At 44.6% G+C, this 24,303-nt stretch overlaps 1 protein-coding gene across 3 annotated transcripts in view; it reads left to right on the forward strand.

The window, feature by feature from the left end:
- The window catches only part of STK39 (serine/threonine kinase 39), a 283,196-nt gene that overhangs the window by 140,396 nt on the left and 118,497 nt on the right, over positions 1 to 24,303 (forward strand). For 2 of the 3 annotated variants that reach the window (XM_037044544.1, XM_037044546.1), the window contains exons 11-12: positions 20,322 to 20,444; positions 20,542 to 20,571. In XM_037044544.1, coding sequence (XP_036900439.1) covers positions 20,322 to 20,444; positions 20,542 to 20,571 — 153 coding nt within the window. The remainder of the gene's footprint in view (positions 1 to 20,321; positions 20,445 to 20,541; positions 20,572 to 24,303) is intronic. The other variant, XM_037044545.1, reaches the window with a different exon arrangement.

The following is a 24,303-nucleotide window of genomic DNA, read 5'->3' on the forward strand; positions in this document are numbered from 1 at the left end:
TCTTTAACTCAGACATTCCATCATTAATAATTTAAATCTCATTATAACATTATAACCTGAGGGCCACATCCTTCTTCCTGTATGAAGACCTTATAGATAAATTGTGGCCTTATGCCATATTCATTCATTCATTTATTATCAGTGTTCATAAGGCTGATGTCAATAATCCCAAAATAGCTACATGAGGCCACATACTTCTAAGAAAATAGAAAAGTCTGCAGTAGATTTTTAAACCCTGTGTATTTCTCTGAGGGTTTTTAAAGCTGAATTATCCACCCAATTTTTTTTTTTCAGGGCATAATTAAGTGTAAACCAGAATTGTTACACACATCCTATGTTTTGGCCACTGGACTAAATGTGTTCCATGCATTGTCTCATTTGTTCTCATAATACCTGTTGAGGGAGGCGTTATCACTCAGTTTTATAGGTGGAGAGACCAAGGCTTAGGCTAAGTGACGAGATGATGCCCAGTGGGTGGACAAGTTGGAATTTAGTGTCAAATCTGTTTCATGCAAAAGCCCTTTTGTTGGTGACAGCTATTTTGTACTGTAGAAGGACTCTGTGTCCTTGTTCTCTTATTTCCTAAATTTTCTATAATAAATGTGACTTTTATATTCCGAAAATATTAACCAATGCAATTTAAAATGTATTGTGATACAGTTAGATTAAAAAGCATATTTTGTGTGTGGTATGAAAAATATAAAACTACATAAATCTGAACTCTATAAGAGAACCCTGTGTTTAACAATTAAATAGATATTATAATCAATTATAGTATCTATTATAGTAGATATTATAATCGATTATAATATGTATTATAATAGATATTATAACTCTATAACCCTGTGTTTAACAATTAAATAGATATTATAATCAATGCTTAAAATGAAATGCAGTAGACCTATTCTGTGAGTCTTAATTAAGGCTTCTTCTTTAGTTATTTTTCTTGGGAAGATAACACCTATTGATTTAAGATCTTTACTCCCATATTCTAAATAGGTTTTGTTTCATTGTCAGCATGATTGGGGAATCATCTTTTAACAAGGACAAGAAAAGTATATTCTTCCGGTTTGTAGGCATTTATGTATATAAAATGGTTACAGGGGGTTTTTGAGGAAGTTCGGTGATTCAAGGAAGAGAGCTGCCCGAGAGGTCAGAGGGCTCAGTGAAGGTTTTGACAGTGGTGAGATTTGAGCATGTGTTCCCTCTCCTTTTGCTCCCCCACCACTGTAATTTGATTTCCGGTTCTGCTATCGGTGCTGCAGGGGACAAATTGACTTGAATAATTCAATCAGCTAAATTTAGCCTGTTTCTGTAGTTCTCCCTCTCCCTCCTGCTCCCTCAGACGCCTGCTTTCAAAAGCTCCTTCCTTTTGGGCCTTAAGTTTGTCCCAAAGATTCTTTGGAGGTTTTGCCTCCATGAGTCTTGGACCTGGAAATCTGAATTTTTAACAAATGACCTAGGTAAGTGGTACAATGAGGCATATTTGAGAACTTCTAGGCTAGAGGAAAGCCTATATGAAAAAAAAAAACAGAAAAAAGTGGGATTTTTAAAGTGGGATCAGCCCAGAATGTGTAGAGCCTTAGATTTGAAGCCATGGGTTTGAGAGGTGGCGCTGTGAGCAGTCGGGACCGATCAGGGGTGCCCTGTGAGCAGGGAAGCGACTGTAGATGTCAGATTGGGAGGGGAAGAGAGTAGGGGATGGTTCAAAGGTGAAGATACAGGTGGGAAGAAGTTGTTAAAGACATCTAGGCATGAAATGATGAGAGTCTGGACTAGATAAGGGGCAGAGGTACAGGGAGGAAGGAACAAGAGGGAGTGCTGCTGAAGTTCCGGACTTCGAAAAGCCTGGTGAGTCATGGGGTGTGGAAGACAGAGCACAGGAAGGAGGCAGCAGAAAGGCTCGGCTGCTGTGTGGATAGAAGGAAGGTAGTGGGGGGGGGGGCTTTAGGAGGGAAGATGGACGAAAGTGTGTTGGCATCTATTTGAGTTTGATGTTTCACTGGGACTTCCACTTGAGGTATCCTGTAGGTTGACAGAAATGTGTTGCTCAGGAGAGACTATCTCTGAAGAGAGCTATATTTGGCACTTTTCTCCATGGAGATGATTATGGAAACCGTGTGATTAGATGAGATTGCCAAGCAGGACGTTACAGCGAGGCAGAGATGCCCTGGGGGAACAGTTCAGGGACAGGTGGAGGAGGAGAGGGGCTGGTAGAGGACAGAAGGAAAGTGCTGTCACAGGAACGGAGAAAGTGGAGGTGGTCAGCAGGTCTGAAATTTGCAGAGGGGGTCAGGAGAATGAGGTGCGATAAAAGGACATTGGATTTCGCTCAGTTCTAATAATAAAGGGTGGAGCTGGACAGTAAGATTTAATGAGTAAAAAGATGGTGAGGAGGTTCAAGTAGGCAGTTTTGTAAAGTTTTATGGTAAAGGGCAGGCAGAGACCTTCATGGCTTGGGATGTGAGAAGGTGTTTGATCAGTGGAGACTTGTGTGTATTCAGGAGCTCCATGTGGGGGAGGGGGGAGATGAGTGAGGTAGGGTGTGCGTCACGGAGGACCCTCGAGGGCCGTGGTTCACAAAGACACTTACATGTTCAGTGCACACTTACTCTTCATGTTCAAGTTCCAGGACTGCGGTAGGGCTACAGAGATAAGACTTGTAAGTCTCATCCTGTAAGTAACCCCGGAGAAGAATGAAAGTTGACAGGGTGGATTTGAGCTGGGGTGACGCAGGGGTGGAGGCCCCACAGACTAGGGGAAGATTAGTCGGGAAACAACAGTTGGGCATCAGGATAATGATTGTGATGACACGGTGCACAGAGTGCTGGGACCTGTAGATGAGGGGGGAGGGGGAGGTGGACAAGGACTTCATCAAGGACTCGGTGCTTGAGTTACCCTGTGCAGGACATGTGGCAGTCCTCCTTCGCCAGAGGCAAGGAAGTGTATCTCAGGTTGGGGGACCAGCCTGGGCAAATACTTGGAAATGTATTGGAAGAACAATTGGATGTATGAGTGAAGCAGAGAGAAGATATTCAGAGGTGAGGATGTGAAGGTTTGTAGGGGCCAGAGCAAAAAATGTCATGTCTCTTGAGGAGTTGAGGGTGTGTGTGTGTGTTTCCCAGAAGCTCTGGGGGAACAGTGATAGGGATTTAAGCAGAAATATGCAATGACCCAGTTTGCCTTTAGAAAGGCTACCCTGGCAGCAGCATGGGGGGTGGTTTAGAGGGGCAAGACAGGAAGCCATGGCCAGGTTCATAGGCTGGTGTTTAGTCCAGGTGAGATGGATGGGATAAGTCCTAATGGACTTTAGGTAGAGCAGGCAGAGGATAGGTAGAAGAGATTTAAGAAGCAAAGTTGATGTGACTTAGGTTTTTGAAAGCTTTTCACGGGAATGGGAGATTTGTGGAAAAACTGAGGTTGACTTCCTGCTTTCTTCAGAAACTGTTTGGAAGGAAGGAGGAAACAGTTTACAGGGGAAGATGCTGAATGTTTTGATGTGCTGGGCTTGCTGTACTCAGGGAATGCCTCATCTCAAATGGAGATGTAGGGTAGATGAGTGTCCACAGCTACAGGTCCCAGCAGGGTGTGGCGCGGAGAGGGAGAGGGGACGCCCTCTGCACAGGAGTGATAGCTGAGATGAGTGAGTGCCAAAGGTACCCTGGGAGATTGTGGTCCCCTGACACCCACCACATATGCACAGCCTCCTACTCAAGAACTAATGATCCATTGTATTTTCTGGGTGCCTTCTGCCTTTCCATTGTTAGCTATCTACAAGTTAGCCTTTGGACTCTTGCTGGGATTAGGCAGAAAAAGAAAAAAGATGATGGCACTCAAGTATATGTAGTTTCACTCCTGATTAGCAGATGTGATGACAGGATTAGACCCTTAGAGAAGAGGATATATCCCACAGTGAGACTCGGGCTACTTGTGAAACACAGGTGTCCATGCTTTCTGTCCCCGTCCCCCGCCCCCCATACCAAGGACTCTGAAGCTCCTGTTTGAACAGAAGAAGGAAGAAAAAATTTAACCCATGAAAATATACAACTATGTTATTTCTTTGTTTCTCTTTAAAAATCAGTGGTTGGACAGATATTGTCTTTGTTTGTAAAATACATGAATTAGGATATATAGTTTTTCAGAAGCTTTTATTTTGCTGCTCTGGCAGTCTCTTTTTGGTACTAAATGGACCAACAAAAACAGAATTTATGGCCCTTTTCAGGATTGAATTGAAGCACAGTTGAGACATTGCCCCAGAAATAAAACTCCTGTCTAGAGCGCTTTAACACTGGAGCTTTGATCGTGACTTCCATTTATTGCAGAGAATTAATTTTCCCAGTGATGTAAAGGGCGTGAACGTTATCTCTGTCAGGGTGGTGTTTCTTGGCAGCAATCGGAAAACAATGAAGTTCTTACACTGTCCTTTCGGTTGAGGAAGTAACATCTAAATCAGAGCTTGCTTAGGTGGGAATGACGGCCAGCTTCCTAAGACAGACCCTAATGTGAACTGTGTATAAATGTAAGAGTGGGAACTACATGTAGGGCTGCTTCAGCTCCTGTTTTGCACAAGTAAACTGAAAAAGACATTTTTGAGACAAGGGTCAAGATCGAATATAGGCCGATATCACATTCCACTGAGGAATTAGTGGTGATTTTGGTGTGTGTGAAATGATACCATGATCATGTTTTAAAATGCCCTTGTCTATGAGAGGTGTGTTGAAGCATTTACAGGCAAAGTGGTATGATGTCTGAGATTTACTTTAAATCACTGGAGCAAGCAAGAGTTTGCATGTTAAGATGGAATCTCAGTGGCAGAACGTTGGTGGGCGAATAAACTTCGCTGTACCGTTCTCACCTTGTAGGAATCTATGAACAGTTCCATTCTAAGAAGCTTTACCACAGGCGAGTAAGGTGATGATCCTGCTGCCTTTCTGACCCAGGAACCAAGCGGTGTGGCCCCTGTGGCAGCCAGGATATGTTTGTGGGGTCCCTAACACGGTAGCGCCAGACTCGGGCAGTGTCTGGGCAGTTCCTGTTTCATTCTCCTCGGAGGCTTCGGTCTCCAATGGACACACTGTGCAGGGGGTTCCTTGTCTCCTCCTATTTCTGAGACTTTTGAATGAGTGAGACACGGGGTGATAAGTTGTGTGGAGTGATCTTTAGAGAGATGAGGTGGGAACCAGTAGAAATTTAAATGAGGCTTGTTTCCACGTGGAGACCTTGTAATGGAGTCCTGGGCTCTTCTTCTCAGCTCTGCCTTGTGCTGGAATCAGATCCTTCACTCTCTCAAGCCAGAGTTTGAGCCAGTCCTGTGTGAGGGCTTCTTTCTGACTGCACTCCCATCCGAAGGCTCTGCTCTTTGCCGACGGTAGGGTGGCCAAGGAGCTGGCTGCAAAAGGACCATGATTTTGGTGGCCCCACATGGCCCTGGTTGCGTCCTTGAATTATTCCCAGCACAGTAGGGTGTCAGTATGTCATCTCAGAGGCAAATGCCCCATCCATCTTTACCATCATCCTTGCTGGTATTTGGCGTTTAGGAGCATGCCTCTCCTTTCAGGATCTTCAGGTACTTAGAGGAAGGCCCAGAGTTTTCTTGACACCAGGTGCTGCTTTGCTCAAGAATAACTCAAGCCCTTGAGCCTTTTGATACTTCTCTGTCACCACAGTGTTATGGTCCATGATAGCAAAAGGTCATGTTTTTATCATGAGGACATGATAAAATTCCTTTGAGTGGCAGGTTGACCTATCTTGGCCTAGAGCCATCCCGTGCCTGTGTGTTTTAGCCTGCAATCACCCATTCATTCATTTGATCAGCTGACATTTCTGAAGTGTTCGTGCACTAGTAGTCAGCAGGGGGTGCTGCTTCACAGACCAGGAGTTTTGTTCATGGCAGCAAACTTCAGTTACGTTCTGGATCTGGGGGGTGTGGACATGAAGCTCTGAAAGGGTTTCAGGATGTAATGCGGTCGTAACTTGCCTTTCCCCTCAAATCCCCTCAGTAACTCTCTGACGCTGTGTCTCCAGCCCCAGACACCCCTCCCCAACGGGAAATCGTGGGAGGAGGGTGCGGGGCAGTTCCCTCCTGGTACAGGGTTTTCTTTTGGCAAAGCTTTTTTTGGGGGGCGGGGGGATGTTTTTTATTTATTTAACAAATTTATATTTGGTGCTTACTAAATATAAGACACTCTAAATATAAGGATTCAGAATAGATTTAACCACATCTTAACTCCAGGGCATGTGCTTTTTCCAGAGTCAAATTCTCTTAATTTGTAGCAAGTACCAGATTGACCAAAACAACAGAATTCGTTATTCTGTAGACAGTTTCGAAGAACACAAACTCATCTGCCTCACTAAGAGAAAACATAAAGGCCTCATGTTACTAAGCATGAGCTCTTGCACTTCCTGTGTGTTCAAAATTTGGTGATGTTCATGGGCTGGACCAGTAGTTTATTATAGTGAGTTTATTCCAGAATTCATTGCCTAAGCATCAAGTATTAAAAATGCCAGGAATCCTAAGTTGTTATATTTATTGTAGTAAAAGCTAATGAACATTAGCTAATATTCTTGTTTTGAGTCCATGGCGATGTCAAAGTTTCAGAAGTTGTCTTGCGTTGCATTCCTTGAAAATTCGTTCTTCTTGAAAATTTGTTCGGCAACTCATCTTTCCATCGGTCCTTCCCCTCTGGGAAAGTCACGATCTCTAAACATTTTTTAGAAGTAGGAAGTGGTTACTTTACTGTCTGGGAAGTGGTTACCCTACTGTGCTGGGAATAATTCGTGTGGGGTCACCAAAATCATGTTGTCTGAGTTTTTAAAAAGAAGTATGTATGTCTTTACTTGTTAAGTATTTGGGTTTTGACAGAATTGTATATAATTATGATAAAAATTCAAAGGACACAAAAAGATGTGTGAGGTGAAGAGGCAGGGGCATGTTTCGTCCTCACTGCCCGTGTTGCTGTCTTGGCCTCTCTCCGCCCAGCGGCTTATCTGATGGGTGAGTCTGCAGTGGGAAATGAGCCCCGAGGGACCCAGCCCCTTCCCCGCCCTTTCTCCCTTTTGGCAGTCTGCTCGGAGACACAGGCGCTGTCAGTCACTGTGGCCCTGCCTGGTGAGGGAGGAATGTGCCGGTCATCCTTGTGGGGGACCAGGTAGGTCGGTCTTGTCTAAATACAAGGGTCAGTTCATCAGGAAAGGTTGCTGGCCCAGCATGTAAGGCCACATTCTCAAATATCACCTTAATAAGGAATGAGGGTGACATTTTGATGTCACCCTCTATGCTTATTGGTCTTATTTCTAAATTAGTTCAGAACTAGGGATGGGGAGAGGGGTGCTACTTATTGGGGTTCCCTAAGGTACACAGTAGAGTGAGAAAGAAGTCCCCCACTCAACCGAGACGCCATCACGAAGTCCTGTAAATTCTTCCACAAGCGGTCTGTGCATATACAGTTGCATCTAGAAATAACATATGTGTTCCTCCCTTCTTTTTATGTTAAATAGGGATGAATGCCCTGGTCTCTACTAGGTTTTTCCATTTTGATGATGTTCAATACCTGTTATTGGCTGCATACTATTCCATAATGTGGATATAGTACTAATTTTACAACTGGGAAGGATAAATGTACCTCCATTTACGCCTCACACCCTGATAACCCATGAGGCTTTGCTGCTGGCTGCTTTCCACGGTTTCTTTTCTATAGTGAAGAAACATGTTACGTGTCTCAAGGCGAGAAGACTTGGTCCTTGGTAATGGAGAGCAAGCTGGACATCCTGTGTGGGGGGACCTACCTTCTCAGAGAACCTTCTGCTGACGTGCTGAGAAATTGCTAAAATGTGTCGTCAGGGCAGTTAGTTTTCACGAAGGAACTCCTTGTACTGACATCCGAGAGTTACTCTACAGTGTTTAAAGACAGAAAATAAATTGTTTAAATGTGTTTTAAAGGTCAGATATCTTGGAGAGATTAGAATGCCCCAGGCAGTTCGTGCATTGCAGTCTGTGAGGGTGGCAGAGTCCAGGTGCAGTTTCCGTCGTATGAAACTCAACGCATTTGGGTGTCTTTCATGGGTCATTCCCTGCACAGATTTAGTTCTTGCCAGAACATTTTCCATGGTGCTGGTGTTGATTATATTATTCAGAATTCACAGAATGATGTTTAACCAGTAACCTCTAGTCTTTATGTTGGATGTTTCTACAAAGTGAGAGTATGGTTTGTATTAAGTTGTGGTAGTTTATATCACCTCGGTTATTTTTGTTTGTTTTATTGTCCTTTCTGTTCAACTCTCTTTGTATTTCATTTGGGGACATCAGCATATTCCATTACCAAAGACCCGTGGATGCTGTTACTGCCATTGCTCTTCTGCTTGCCAACTTGCCTTTTGTTTTTTGGTACCAGTGGTGAGATTGCTGGATTTAACACGTGTGGCAGTCGGGCCACAAGCGGAGCAACAGCCCCACAGGAGAGAGATTGGCTTCTGTGAGTCTGGGGGCAGGCTAGGCAGGGCTGGAATCTCTGATGCGGGCCTCCTGGAAGGGCCGGCCGGCACTCGAGGGCGTGGCCGAAGCTCTTGTGCACAGGTGGAATTTCTTCTCCAGAGAAGCTTCCGCTCAGCTGGTAAGGCCTCTCAACTATTGAATGAGGTACATCGAAATGATCAAGATTAATTGCCCTTGTTTGAAGTCAGTAATGAACTTCAGTCATATCTACTAAATGCCATCCCAACACCCCCCAGATCCCAGTCTGGTGGAATAAACTGCGGCCTGTAGCACAGCCGGGCTGACACCTAAAATTGACCATGGCAGTGTGTGTCCCTGTTGCTGGTTGGAATGCTGGTCCCTCTAGTGGTCGGTGCTGCTGCCTGCCTGGGGTTGTAGTCAGCTGCTTGTGTGCTCTGTTTCCTCTTTCCCACCCCTCCTTTTTCTGCAATTAAGTTAACTTTGCAGCTTATTGCTATATCCAGAACAGCTTTGGCTCCGCTTCGGTGCCAGACATTTATTTTCTTTTTTTGCCCCTCCTGGTTTTTCATGAAAGATGTTCTCTCGTTTGTGGTATTTGTCTAACCAGGACAGAGCATTCCATTGTTTTCTTTATTAGCTAGAGTTACCGATCAGCTTGGCCCCCGTTCCAGCCGGAGCCTCAGTTCTCAGAGACAATAGCCGCAGAGCTGGATGCTGCCTTCCTGGCTCCTGGCTGTGGTCGTTGTTCATTGTCGCCCTGACTTGGGATAGGACTGAAATGGAATAAGGAGTTTAATTGCTTCTCTGTGGTTTGTGCTGCTGCTTTGGAATAGCTCTCTTCTAGCTTCCAGAACATCTTTTTCAAGACATTGCCCTTTGATGCTGAGTTTTCAAAGTTACAGAAATCCATTATCATTATCTGAAGAGCAACATTTATCAAATTTGATTCTTTTCACATGAGAAAATGTAAAAATATTATAAGGAAGTTGCTACAAGTGTGTCCTTCGCTGAACTAGCCCACTGTTTTGAATTGTTACTATGGAATTATAAAAGTCTTTGTTTCCCTACATTTTTTCTAATTGCCTGCAGGACATTTTAATATTCTCATTCCTTTATTCTATCCTTTTACATTCTAAAAAAAGGAAATGCCAGATTTTAGTAGAACTAGATAAGCATTGAATTAATTCTAAGAGGTCAAAAAATGTTAATATGAATCACGGGCAAAAAGGTCTAAGAATTTAGCTCTAGCCACTTATCTGTGATGATTAGAAATGGAATTTTTTCCTTCTTGGTATTTTAATGAGAAATAACATGGTCAGATGGAAAAAATTTGTGAGGATAAATTAAAATCCGAGTGTTTGGAGGCCCAGCACACCCACAGAAAACACTGAGCAAGAAGCAAGTGTGGGAGAGTCTGTGACTTTTATGGTAAAAGGGATGTCAGCTCTGACCTACCAGTTTTCAAAGAATTCCTAAGCATACAGAAATGACAGTGAAATTCAGTAAGTCACTTTATGACTGCCTTTGCTTTGATTTTCTGTTGCTGTGTGACAAATAAACCTACATTTAGCAGCTCAAGACAACAGCTCTTTTACGAGGTCCCTGTGGGCCAGGGTTCCAGTCTCGGGCAGCCGCAGTCTGTCAGGCTTCCTCCGCGTGGGGCTGGCCTCGTGTGGGCCGCCGGGCAGCATGGAGGCCTCCAGGCAGTCAGACTGCTTACGTGGTGGCTGAATGCACCGGTTGTGAGCATTCAATGAGCAAGGTGGGAGCTGCGTCACCTTTTCTGACCTGGCCCTGGTAGCCATGTTGCTTAGGTCTGTTGGTAAGAATTGAGTCACAAGATTTGTGGAGAGGGCACTGGACTCTCCCATCTTTTGATAGTGAAGTGGCAAGCTTTTGGAAGAACATGTGGGATGGGAGGTGTTGTTATGGGCATCTTTGGGAGAAATACTGTGCCATGGTCTACCATCTGGCCTCAATAGTTCACATCTCACCCATGAGCAAAATATACTCTTGTACTTCCAGGACCCTCCAGAAGTCTCATCCCATTAGTGGCTTCAGACTCAGGCCAAAGTCAGGGACCTGCCCTCTAAGTCAGGCCTGGGTACAATCGAGACTCCTCAGAACTAGTTCCTTGGGAATAGCTTTTTAAGTGCTCTTCTTAAGTATCTGCCCAATACCCACCCGAAGCACAATAGGAGGACAGGTACCTTAAAGCAGGGGACCCCAACCCCCATCCTCACCTGAGTTCCTCCTCCTGTTGCCCTGCCTCTGGCCCACAGTGGGCAAAGGTCACCAAAGGGGGGAACCTGTGTCCCTCTGTGTGCCCCTCTGTCCCCCACAAAACCAGTTCCTGGTGCCACAGTGGTTGGAGACCACTTCCTTAGAGGCCTGCCGTGAGGTGGGAAAGTTCTGCTTTCCAACCAGGTCCTTGTGGTCAGTTCCTGTTCTGCCATTCTCTGTGGCTCTCTCTCTCAGCTCTGGTTCTGCTCCGTAAGTCATGGTTTTTCATGAGAAAGAGCCAGCATTTGCAGCTGACTAGCCTTTTCATATCACTTCCTGCCCATAAAAGTGTGGGGATCTGAGGGCTCTTTTAACTTTGTATTCTTTGTTTCTTTTTAGTCTAACCTGGCAATCATTTTACTATACAAATATCTTTTTAAAAAATTGTGGGTTTTCTGTGAATCTTGTTGGGTTCACACCATTAGACATGAGCCACAACCCTAAGATGCTTACTTAGCCTACCGTGGGCCCCTTGTGAGACGCGTGAGGGACAGCACCCTTAGGATTCTTAGAAGCTGTATTGTTTAATGTCGACTCTCTGCAAGGTATGCTTTTAAGATCCTTAGAAGGCCTTGGGTCCATTTGAAAGTATCTAGGAGACAGTGCCTTCGATCGTTCTGAAGTCCCAGCACAGTGTCAGACAGTCAGGCTGGATTTGATCCTTGCTCTGAAGCCGTTTCTTGATTTGAGAATTGGCTAACATCTGGGGAGGCCGGAAATGAGACACAGTTTTATACCTAACAGTGCATTCTTTAGCTCTTCCCTCTCTGCTCACATTTTATCTTAGGCAGCAGAGAGAACCCAGGTGTCACTTTAAGCATTCTGCCTGCAAACCTTTTTAGTTACGCCATCGAGGCCATCGTGCACGTTTCCACTTCTCACTTTCACGTCTGTATCAGCGCTGCCACACTGTCACTGTGCTGCGGCTCCTTTTGTCCTCTAGCTTCCAATAACACTTTCCTCACTTTCCTTCAGGCCCTCACTGACAGCGTCTTAGAACAACGGTCCGTCTGTTGTCTCTCACTGTGTTGGCACGTCAGGACTTTGGGAGGGCTTGTCCTGACTCGGGCCCACACACACTGTCAGAGTGGAGCTGGTGCACTGGGGCTGGGACCCTGGGCCACGGAGGAAGCTGCCACGCTGGCTGCCTAGGGGCCTCTGTGACTGTCGCTGCTGTGAGCCACTCGGTTTGGGGAGATGCGTGACGTGCCAGCAGTAACAAGAAAAATGGGCAATACTGTGTTCTTTCCGGCCTCTGTCAGCCTCAAGCCCCAGTACGTGTTCGGCTCAGGAATCCAAATGTGATCATTCCCTTTCAGTGTTTTTCCATTGTCTGAATTCTGAGCCCTCTGACTTTGTGTTCAGCAGAGGGTACAAACTGGCAGACAAGTTTATCCTGTGGATGCATCAGTTTTTAGGCTGTGCAAGAGACATTTTTTTAACTTGACATGCTTGTTACCATTTTTTAAAAATCAAGAGCATGCACGTAGAAGTCCACGTGATCCACGTCACTGGGAGCGACAGGAGCTCTGGCAACGCTGGGTCTGTCTTCCTGCAGCAGCAGTCAGCGAAGGCTGGGCATGCCCGGGGGTGGGGGGGACACGACAGGTCGTCTCCACATCACCCAGCTGCTCCCTGGCCCGCCTCCCATTTCCCGCCTCCTTCTCTAGTCCCTAAGAGTTTGCCAGTCTCACAGCACAGGCTCTTCACACAGCTTTTCCGGCCTTATTCTCAGTTGTTTCCTTAACCCATCTGCCAGGCCCCTGTACCTTTCCACCCTGCCAGGTCCATGAGTCAGCAGAATTCGGTATGTCCTTCCCTTTTCTCAGAATGGAATAGTTTATCTGCTTTGCCTGCCTGGTGAGCTCCTCTGGTTCATCAGCAACCAGCCTCCCTGCCGTCCTGCACAGGTGCACAGGTGTTCTGCAGTCTCACAGCGTTCTCATCGTTGCTGTAGCCTTCACATTTCACCAAAATCATTAGCGTCAACGTCTGTTCGCCTCTCTGGATGGTGAACTATTCCAAGGTGTAGGCTTTCATTTCATTTTACTTTTCTCTAGAAGTTGTCATGTGGGCATTACATAAAACTTTGTAGACTTAATGAATAAGTAGGTGTTTGATTCTTTTAAAGGACTAAGGCCAGCTTTCTACCCCGAAGGAATTTACAGATTGGTGTGTCATTTGTTAACTGTGATAAAGTGTAGAATGATGTAAAAAGGTGCAGGCAAAATACCAATTGAGAAAATGGCAAAGGCCTTCTCGATTAGAAGAAAAGAGATAAATAGAGAATGTGGAAAGGGCAGATCAGGCCAAGGTGTGGACGTAACACACATATATAAAAAGGTAGAGTCTTGAAAGTATATACTTTACACTGAACTGGATTGTGAGGTATTTAAGAGAATACGGTGGGAAAGACATCTTGGAAAGGTAAGTTGGAGGCTGGGTGTAGAGAGACTTGAATTCTAAGATGTCTGGACTCTGTAGGCAGCAGTGAACTTGTGGTGGTGGTTTTGAGAAAGTGCTGAGGTGGGCCGAGCAGCGGGTAAAGGAGGAAGGAGGCAGGAGAGTGGGGGTCAGAAGGTCGGTTGGCAGTTTGCAGGGGTAGGGAGACGTGAGATGGACCCCGGAGGGGTGTGACCCAGCCCGATGGAAGCTGAGGAAGTAAAATTTGCTGAGTGAGTGTGGCGTTTGATAGGTTTGGGTTGTGGGGAAGATGGAATGGATTGTGATGAGAACGCCTGCCATGACTTGAGTGTTTATTAGGTGCTAAGTGTCGTGTTAAGGGCTTTATATGACTGTGCCCTTTGCCAAGATGACAGGTGGGAGAGTTTTAGAGGGTTTTTTTAAAAACCCAAAGTGGAATTTTAAGTGCTTTGCGATTAAAATGATTTATAGGAACTTTGGGGCTTGTGCAGCCACTATCCACTGAATACTACATGCACATAGTTTCGACAGCCATGTGTGTGTCTAGTGAAATGTTCAGTAGAGACAGGGCATTTTTGTACTTCCCTTCCTCTGGGATCACGGGCTACAAGCAGGAATGTCAAACAGACCACACTTCTCCAACTTTTACATTTTACTTTCCCCAAATACACAATCAAATAATCAAAATTCCAAATTGTTATAGGCAAAATGAATAATTCTTCAGTGACATTTATGTTTATCATCAGTCTATTATCATTAATATTTACAGGAAGTTTGAGAGCCTAATTTTATGCTTCCATTGATGAGGACCTATATTTCCATTTTGCAGAAAAACTATCAGGTGTAAAATTCTTAATCCCATTTGCAAAATTTATCTTGCATTTCTAATTATAAAGGAAATTTGAAAGTAATGTGATACTTTTCCAAATCTAAAGATTAGAAAAAAAGTATCCTAGTTAGTGTAAACATGACCAGGAATGCTCGGGAACATAGATAAAATAAAAAATCTACTTATAACAATTCATTAGTATATTCACATATAATGACGTTAAGTAATAGGTACATATGGAGTATTTTTGTTTAGAAATTCATCGGTCATTTTTCTTCCTTACGCTGCGAGAGGCAGTGTTACTTGGGCTCTTGACCTGCAGTGTGGGCATCAATCCTACAGAGCTGGTTTCCACATCATCCGAACAGGTTTTCAGAGGACACCCTTTTCACTCTCACTGGAAATATATAGCACTGTGCTTCTTCCTGGTGCTCCTATAAGAAATGCTACCCAAGCCATATGTATCCATCTGAGTCACGTTTATATTGTTCCCCCCTCCCCAGCACTTATGTTGGTGTGTTTGGTACATAAACATCGATTAGTGTGTCACTTTTAAAGGTGAAATTTGAGAGGCTTGTACAATAAAATTGAGATATTTGCCATTGTAAAGTACTCATTCCCTGGAGTAACTGCTAAATCCATGTTAGATGTGTGTGTCAGATTTTATAAGAGTTTTATCATCGGTGGTGTGAAGATGAAAACTGGCACTTGGGCGGGGGGTTGGGGAGCACAGCATGGTCTCGTTTTCATTGCGTTAATACTCCTGCTCTGGCCAACTTTAAGCACAGAACATGCAGTCGCCTGTCTGGCAAACTTTCTGAAATTTCAATGGTGGGCTCTCCCAAGCCAGTGTGAGGCACCTCCAGCACGAAGGTGTTGATGAACACGGACCACGGTGGGGAAGTGGCAGAATGAGGCTGGGGTGGAGCCCTAACTAATGGGCTGGAGGTGGCGAGCTGGAACTGGGTCAGTTGTTCATATCTGAAAGAGCATTTGAAGAGCACTAAGAGATGAAGTTTCTAAAGTCGTCAGCTTGCCGTGAGCAAGGAGACGGCCTGGAGAGTGTGCCCTTGCTCAGGAAGATAGCTCATAGTGAGCCACAGGCACGCAGTGTCCTGAGAGCAGCCGGGTGTGTGGTAAAGCCAGAACAGAGAACAGCAAGAGATGGGAAGGATGAGAAGTAGAAGGAGAAACATTATGAACACAGGTTTGGAGAGAGCGTGAAGTAAAAGAATGGGATTCAGCTGTGTCTACACGGCAGCGTTGTGGCAACAGAGGAGCCTGGGGAATGAATGAGAGAGACAGAGGGGGTGGGGGGAGTGAACATTTTGGAAAATGGATGTAGAGGGCCCAGGGCCAACCTGTCAGTGTCCTGAAGGAATCACTGAGCAGATAAATGAGGAAAAGGAATCCGGTTTCCTTGCACGCAGGAGGAAGAGACTAAGAGCAGAAGCGTGAAGGAGCTCTTTAGGAATAGGAGGGTTGGGTTGAAGTTGGTGCTGTCTGGGTGGCATGTGAAGGCATTCGGAGCAATCAGGGGTGGGGGAGTTGGGGCTCTCCGGTGAGTAACGAACGGGCAGAGGCTGGCAGTGGAGGGTTGCGGTAAGACCCTTGGTCACTGCCTAGCACTGTCTCTCCCAGTCTGAACATGAGCTGGTGTGTGCCACACGTCAGTTTTTCCTCTGAAAAATGGGATAGCGAGATGATTGTCTGCTCATAGGGAAACCAGTATATTTAAAGTGCTCAGAGTGTGGTTAACTATCATTGTATTGACCACAGCTGGTATTATGGGCAGAGGGGAGGAATAGGGTACCAATGAGCGAAAGTATTATCTAACCCAGTGTGTATCACACCTGTGTGAGAATAGGAGTTAACTGGGAATCTTGCTAAAAGGGAGATTCAGATTTAGTGGGACTGGGGTGGATGGGGCCCACAATGCTGTTGCTGCTGGTCCCGGGACCACCCTCAGAGTGGCAGGGTTGTGGCTGTGTTAGTGCCCCAGCTAGGAGGGGCCCATGGTCACTTGTAACAGCACCAGGCTGCGTGGTTATTCTCCAGTCATTTAGGAATACAGAACGGGTTCCCCGCTGAGCCCGTGGTTTTCTTCCCAGGTGTAGATTGGATGGGTGAGGGCACAGGGCCGTGGGTCCTAGTAAGTGCAGCATCAGGAGAATCAGGTGTGAGCTCTAGACCTTATATGATGGGGGTGAAGCCAGCAGGAGCTGATGGAAGAGGCAGGAGGGGACCGAGAGCCGCGGAGCACAGTGAGGCCGGGCAGTAGGTGAGGGACGGAGGGGTCAGAGAGGTGGTGGTCACAGGACAATGTCAGAGTATAAGACCTAGGAATAGCAAAATGTTTACTGCTGAAACCGCATGGGTCTAATTTCATTTTTAAATTTTTGATAATTTAGAAACCTTTTTGTTTGCTTGGCAGTGCCTGAAGCACATTGTGAATAGCAGTTGATTAGAGCCGTGTCTTATACTTCTGGAGCCCTGCCCTATTCTATACCTCTGGGCAGTAGAACACCTGATAAGAGAGAAGTGACTGGGTGTTTTCTGCCATGTCCTGTCCGTCCTGGGTGGGCAGACGTGAGATGGGTGGGTGTCCTGGGTCACTCGGGGTCAGGCTGCAGTCAGGCATGTGGTCTGTCCAACCAGTGGAGAAGTGGGGCGTGGGGTTCCCAGTGATGGGGACATCATTCCAAGGAGATTCTGAAATCCCACCTCCAGGGAGAAGTTACTGTGGCGGTGGAAGCTGCTGGCAGGTGCCTTGGAGTGGGGGGGGCGCATGCACGATTGGACAGATGCTATAAATTTTGGTCAGCATGCCTTTGTTTTCTGTCTTCCTGGAGCCAGCAGTATCATCTTTAAAGAAACAACAAAGCAATCACATTTGTCCCTTGTTTAGAGGGTATTAGAGAAACATACTTCAGTGTCTAATACTTAACACTCTGTATACTTAGTTCATCTGCTGGCTGTCTCATATTCTCCTTCCTATCCCTCTTCCTGGCCTGGGGTCAGGGGTCAGGACCAGGTGGCACCTGGAGCCAAGGAATAGAGATCCTGGGTCCTGATATTTGCAGAAAGCTCCTGTTCAGAGGGACACCATTGGGAACACTAGTCAGACCCCACCGCTGACTGTTTGCCTAGTTGCTGCCATCCACACCCCCCAACTCTGGCTGCTGCACCCTAGCTCTGCCTGTGACATCTGACCCTGCAGCCACCAGCCAGCCAAGCTCATGTTCCTCTATCTGTCTGGACCTGACTTCTGTTTTTGGGAGAATCAGGACTTTAGGATCATTTGTAAGTAGTTTTTCCATAAAGGGGCTGATACAAGAAAGAGAAGAAAATATTACTTTTTTTTTAGGTATAAATAGAACTGCTCAGTTGTAGTGTATGTCCAGCCTTGGGAGTAAATGTCACTGCATGTAAAACTTCTCCAGCCTCACTGTTGCCAGCTATGACCTGAGGAGTTCGTGGGTTTGTGAATGTCTCTAGCTGCCACTGACGTTGATCTCATTTCTCTGACAATCACTGGATTATATTTTTAAACCTGCAGCAGAGAAAAAATTCATTCTACCACCTCTTTCTTGGCCTTATTAAGTGAGTAAATCATTTACTAGAAAAAGAGCAAAAATGCAGCGTTCTGAGAGTGAAAACCTTCATTCTCTTCATTTTAGGGATTAGGAAGAATAGCAGCATTTACACATCTTGTTTTGAAGTTTTTATTCTGTAGAATATTCTTCAGTTCCTAAACAAGAAGCCTGTTTGTTAAACGGCGTGAAATTGAGTTGCGGGAGCTCTGTAAGGTGGACTTTGCTTCCTTCCTCTATATAAGCACTCTGCAAGGATGTGACTTTGTGAAATTGCTTTCTGGCCTCTTCAGTAGAGGTCAGTGTCACCTAAATACACAGTGAAGTCTGCAGGTCAAATTGTGCAGCAAGTTTTTTCCCTTCCAGTAAACTGAGAGGACATTCTTAAAGAACAAATCGCATTCTTCTCCTTGCTGTTGTTATACCAATATTTTGTGCTACATAGATTTTTGAATGTTCTTTGTCTTAATTTGTACGTATATTTGTCAGCCAATATTTATTACTTAAAAGTCCATTTTACCTTTGTTTTTCAATGTTCGAGTCTATAGCCCTAGACATTTTGCTTTATCTATCTCTCTTCAAGTAAATAAAACCAGGAGGGAGACGGCCAGGCTCCTAAAGTAACACAGAAATAGAAGATGACCATTTTATTGTTTGCAGTTGGACCCTGCTTGTAGAAAGGAACTGACAGGTCTCATACACAGAGAGTGAGAGGAAGAGAAAGGTAAACTCAACGTCACGGTGTTAGGCTGCAGTGTCTTTGCGTATTTGCAGGAAGAGGGAGATTTCGTTAGTATAATCTTGTATATGAGCATGTGAACACTAATTCATCAGCCGTGGTTGTGTTAACAATTTCAGTAAAAGTAGTTTCATTCTGTTTCTAAAACAATTTTACTTGTTTTCTTGCAGTTTAATTTGTTTTGTAATAAATGTGGCTTTAAATTCTTTCTTTTAGATGTAGTCATTAACAGATTTTCCTCTATGCTGCTATCGTGATTAGTGTTGCTAAGAAAATAATTAATTTTATTGTATGTCAACAGAAAATTATTTTCTCTTCTATCCACTTCTTTCTAGCTTTAAAATGAACAATCTGTTCGGAAAAGACTGAAGTGCATTTCAGCATTTTTTCTACCATACTTTGTGGGCCTCTGTAAGCACCATTAAAATCACAATCATTAGGTCTTTTCAGTGACTCAAAATGCAAGTGGAAAAAAAAACTTATGCCAAGCACAGAAGGGGTTTTGACTAAGTGCTAAGTGTTTAGAAGGAGGATTAGTTAAAACTATTTTTTTGAAGTGGAGAAAAAAAGTTTTATTCCTTTTTCTCTTTAAATTGAGCGTAACTCTGTGCAGTTAGGAGTAAGAACTTTTTTATTTGCCTTTTTAACTTTCCACATGGGGGCTCACATCTTCAAGACACGTGGTCAGGCTCATGGTCACGGACTGCACGCGGTGGGCCCTTGACTCAGGCCCGAGCCCTGGGCTCGCACTGGTACACCCTCTCATAAATGCTTACTTTCCGTGGAGTTTCTGTGGGGTTTCCCGTGATGTAACTCAGTAGTTTCTTTGATGAAAAGTGGCCTTTCTTCACAATCATAGTCTTTCACAGTCTTCACAGGATGTTCATAGACTTCTTTTTCACCCTTGTCACTCAGTGGCATAAGAAGACTCTCGCATTTGGATGGAAGTCTGAAAGCTTTCTTTCTTGCCTGAATTTTGCTCTTGTCGCTGTGGTCTTGGGTCAGTTGCTGGACCTTTGCTCTTCTATCTATAAAATGAAGGGGTTGGACTAGATAGTGTCTAGGGTCCCTTTCCACTTGAAGTTGCTCTCAGTCAGTGGGCCACTCCCTGTTACGTTCACCTCATGGTCATTGGTTACATTATTTTGTTTAATTATGTCTCAGTCAGGTTTTTTTAAGGCAAATGACTTTGGTCAGAAGTTCATCTTGCTCAGTTATCCTATCCTTTAAAAATTTTTGGCTTTTCAACCACAAAGATGTCTGGAAAGCATGCCCTGTGGATGACATCTCTACCCTAGTTTAAAAAAAAATTTGAAATAATTGCAGAAGACGGATTATAATCTCTTTAGATGATCGGGTGTGGCTGCTCATTATCTTGCTGTGCCCTAGCGGTCTCAGAAGTCTCAGGGTATGCTATAAGGCGTGTGAAGAATAGTCTGATGTTGTTTTGTTTTGCTCTGATTCGAATCCTGGGAAAACAAGCATGATGTCAAGCTCAGAAAAAGAGGAACAACAGGAGAAGTATTTGCCCCTCTGACTTAGGGGTAGATTGCCGATACCTCTCGTCTAGTACGCTTCATTAAGCTGCCTGACTCCCTGCCTTCTCTCAGTCAGCAGCCTGTTGCTTGAATGCCTTTCCTCAGGCACTTTGTAGCTTACCACGTGACCTCTTATGTGTAGTAATTAATAACGTGTTAGCTGAAGCAAAAGCTAGAGGTGAACTTGATCCTTAGTGGCTGATGCATATGATATTCTTCCAAAATGTTTGGTTCTACACATGTACAGCAAAGCACTGCCCAGAACACAGCATCTTTGGAAAGAGGATGTGTGTGGAGTCTGGAGGCGGTGTTGAGTGTCGGGGTGTTAACTGCTAGTGATCCCGGATCCATAACTGCTTAAGTTATTTCCAGGGTGGACGTGTGCTGTGTAACCCAAGTAGCAATACTAGTGAGCGCTGTGCACATTCGGCTGGTGAAGAACTGGGTTTTCTTTCCTGTTCAGGTGAGAAGAGTTCCTGGGTCAAGCGGTCACCTTCATAAAACCGAAGACGGAGACTGGGAGTGGAGTGACGACGAGATGGATGAGAAAAGTGAAGAAGGGAAAGCAGCTTTTTCTCAAGAAAAGGTAAATAGCACTGACGATGATTAGCCTGCCTGTGTAAGTTTTATTTTGTGATAGTCTTGTGTGTGTATATATTAATGGACACCTAATTATTTTACAGTCACGAAGAGTAAAAGAAGAAAATTCAGAGGTGAGTGGTGGCTGTTAATTGATTTTGAAGGTTTTTTTTTTGCCACTTCAGTCCCCACCACCCCTGCAGTGTCAGAGTTGGATCCATTTGAGGAAGAGACTTCAAAATACTGCTCTCATGCAGTAGTAGAGAAGACGAAAATGTACGCAGATTTTGCAGGTCCCAGTTCTGTCCGAGTTCCCTTTGGCCTGTATAAATTGGGGCGGGGTACCTCACTCTCTCAGCCTCAGCTTCCTCCTGCCTTGGCTGGGGATGATCGCAGTGCTTCCGAAGTTGCCCTGAGGATTGACGGGAGCGCCTGCGTGAGAGCTCGGTGGAGGCCTTTGTGTGGAGGAGCAGTAACACCCTCTTAACTCCTGGTGTTACCGTCCTCTAGGACACACAGTAGGTGTACAGGAAAACGTTCTCTTAGATTTCTAGTTTGCAATGAAGCAAGAGAATACAATGGTCAGCAGCTCTAGGTTTATCTTGGTCTTGATTTTTAAATCTCCTAGCTGACTAAGTAGGCAAGGGACACTTGTACCAGCTTCCCTCTGAGACCTGGTCATCTTTTCATTAACTTCACTTCTTCCATTTGCTTAATTATCCTAATGCCTAATGATGACTGTAGTTCAAAAGCCTTGCTCTTTCTCCTAGAGGAAATTTGAGCTTATTTAAGTGGCTCCAGATATTTTGCAGACCTAGTCATTAATGTATCCTTTGACAAATTCTCATTAAGGAAACAAGAGTTTGGGTTATAAATGAATTCATCTTAACTTTTTTTTTTAATTAGCAGACATTTCCTTTTGATTAAATGAAGTAAATCCTATTCCGCTGTAAGTGGCAATAGCCAGCAGGACCTTCTGAGAAGACAGCATCAGAGCCACAAGGCACCCCCTCCCCCATGACTGTCCCCTCCCTCCGTCTTCTCTTTGTCCTCCTGCCACACAGAAAGGCCTTTCCCAGCGATTTTTCAGTCTGCCCGCCTCTCACGAGTAACCGCTTTCAGATCATGCTTCCTTCTAGCTTATCAATGTATCTCTCCATTCTGTCCGTGAAATAGGAGCCTTGGTCACGGAGGTGCCCATGAGCTAGGAGCGATGGCGAGGAGCTCCGCAGCAGGCCGTGCCGCCTGCACAGATGCGCTGGGCCCTTAGAATGGTCTTAACCAGGCGCCGCGCACTCTGCCCTCTTTTTGCCCACTGCCCTACTTTATCTAGGGTGAAGTGGAGAGGCAAGGTTTGCATCTAGTCCAAAGAGTGTTTCTAACTGAAATTCTCAGTTCCGCTTAGAAACGGAATAAAACAACGTGATTCGAGTAGCATCACAGTCCCAAAAAGCATTCGTTACTGGCTCACAACAGGGCATCTACCTTGGATACGATCCACTGAGTCCTCCCTTACTAGTTCAGACTGGGGATCTGTTCATTTTATTGTAGCAATATCTTGTGAAGAGCTTGTCAAAATCACTCTGACTGCCCTGGCTAGTGTAGTTCAGTGGAGTGAGTGTGGGCCTGTGAACCAAAGGGTTGCTGGTTCGATTCCCAGTCAGGGCACATGCCTGGACTGCAGGCCAGGTTCCCAGTTTGGGGCATGCGAGAGGCAACCACACATTGATGTTTCTTGCCCTCTCTTTGTCCTTCCCTTCCCCTCTCTAAAAATAAATAAATACAATCTTTTTAAAAATTGCTCTAACTAATGTGTTATTTGGATATTAACAGTATCTTTTTGGCAAAAATATTTTCTGCATAGACAGGAAAGAGTCATATATATGTGTTCATATTGGGGTGGGGAGGGTCTCAACAACAGAAATTTATTTTGTCACAGTTGTGGAGGCTGTACGTTCAAGATCAAGTTGTTGGCAGGTTTAGTTTCTTCTGAGGCCTCTCTGCTTGGCTCGCAGATAGCTGTCTTTTCACTGTATCCTTACAAGATCTTTCCTCTGTAAGTGCTAAAAAATAGTAATAACGAAATAAAAATAGGACCTTTAGGGTGGGCCCAAATCAACTCTGACTGGTGTCCTGATAAGAAAAGGACACTTGGACCCATGAGACAGCAGTGACGTGTGCACACAGGGGCACATTGCAGAGTTTCATTAGAGTCCAGGTCACAGTTATCGTGCACATGTTCTGTTTCCCAGCTCTGAAATTGTCTTCTGAGAAGGAAGTACTTTTGGTGGGGGTTTAAGTTGAGTTAATGTTACTAGAGATTAGTCACAATGGGAAAGCTTATGTTACTCCAGTGAGTACTATGCCTGATTATTAAAACTGCCTTTAGCTTAAAAAATTTTTTCATGACATGGTATTTTCCAAATGCCTATTAGCTTTCATATTTGTGTGAGTATGTATATATGTTTATATATAAATGTATAAATTTACATATAAATATACAAATTTAAATAAATTTAAATTTCATATAAATATATATATAAATTTATATATTAAATATATAAATATACATATAAATATATAAACATCTATGTATTTGTAGATGGAGGGAAATACTGATTTCTTCCTCCAAATTTTCTTACTTAGCCCTGGAAATCTGAGACAGCTTTAACTTAACACTTTTATGATACCACTCATTAAAAGGTGTTCCTAGTGCAGGTGATTGGCTTTCTGGCTAGTTGTAATAAAACTTAGATTTTGATCAGAAATCATCTGTATTTTGGAAAATCCTATTTTGGAGTAATTTTAGATTTGTGGAGAAGCTGCAAAGGTGTGGTACGCAGTTCCCACCCCCACCGCCCCCAGGCTCCTCCACTGAATGAGTGGAGGTGCGTTTGTCACAGCTGAGGAACCGGCAGTGCTGCGTTAGTGTCACCTCTGTCATTACTGTCTGTCTCCGTTTCTTTGTCATTAGTTTGCCCACTGGCATCCTTTCTCTGTTCCAGGATCCACTCGAAGATAACAGATTGCATTTAGCCACTGTAATTCTAACAATAGAAGAAGAGAAGGTCGGACAGCTCTATGAAAATTAGAAGGCAGATGTCCCTTTCTGCCCTCCGTACCAGGGGGCTTTTCTCTTTCACCCAGTCCTGGAGGCCTATTTCCAGGGCGGTGTCCGATATCACTCTGTTAATTTTCTTTCTTCCTCCTATCAAAATACCATTCTCTCAGATGTTCTTCTTATAAGCAAATTGATTAACAGGCAAAAAATTCCAATAGACAAATTTATATTTTACTGTCGATGAAAAGCGGCTGCTTATGTATTAGCTTTCTTGTAAGTTTTTACGTATGAAAATGTGTGCCCAGAAGACACACCCTAACAGGTAGCATGGAGCTTATAATGGTCAGATTCGGGGGACTACAGTTGGTTGTTGAGGAAGATGTTTTGTGTAGGGAGTCTCCCTGTCTACCACTCCATGCATCTCTGCACATTTTCGGAGGCGTTGCCCTCATTGCTTATGGACCAGTGAGAGCCTGAGGCTGGTCCGTTCATTACATGTGTGGTTACATCTGCGCAGTGAGTGAGGTTACAGGTTGCATGGGGTTCCAGCCCCCAGTCCGGTTAACGGTCTCTCCTTCCCGATGATCGCCCAGTAATAAGGGGCCTTCTCAGGGGGAAGAGAAGTGGGGCCCTGTAATAAATGCCAGTAACGTTTTTCAGATTACAGTGGTTCTTTGCCTAAAGGTGGGATACTCTGGAAATGCTGGTGTGTTTTGTGTGTGTGTGTGTGTGTGGTATCTCAAACCTAAAGTAAGACTGTGGACTAGGGCTGGAAGATTCTTTACGAGAAGTCATTTGGCGTAGG

The sequence above is a fragment of the Sturnira hondurensis genome, unplaced genomic scaffold (assembly GCF_014824575.4).
Source record: "Sturnira hondurensis isolate 20B ecotype Veracruz unplaced genomic scaffold, ASM1482457v3 Scaffold0004136, whole genome shotgun sequence".
Taxonomy (NCBI): Eukaryota; Metazoa; Chordata; class Mammalia; order Chiroptera; family Phyllostomidae; genus Sturnira; species Sturnira hondurensis.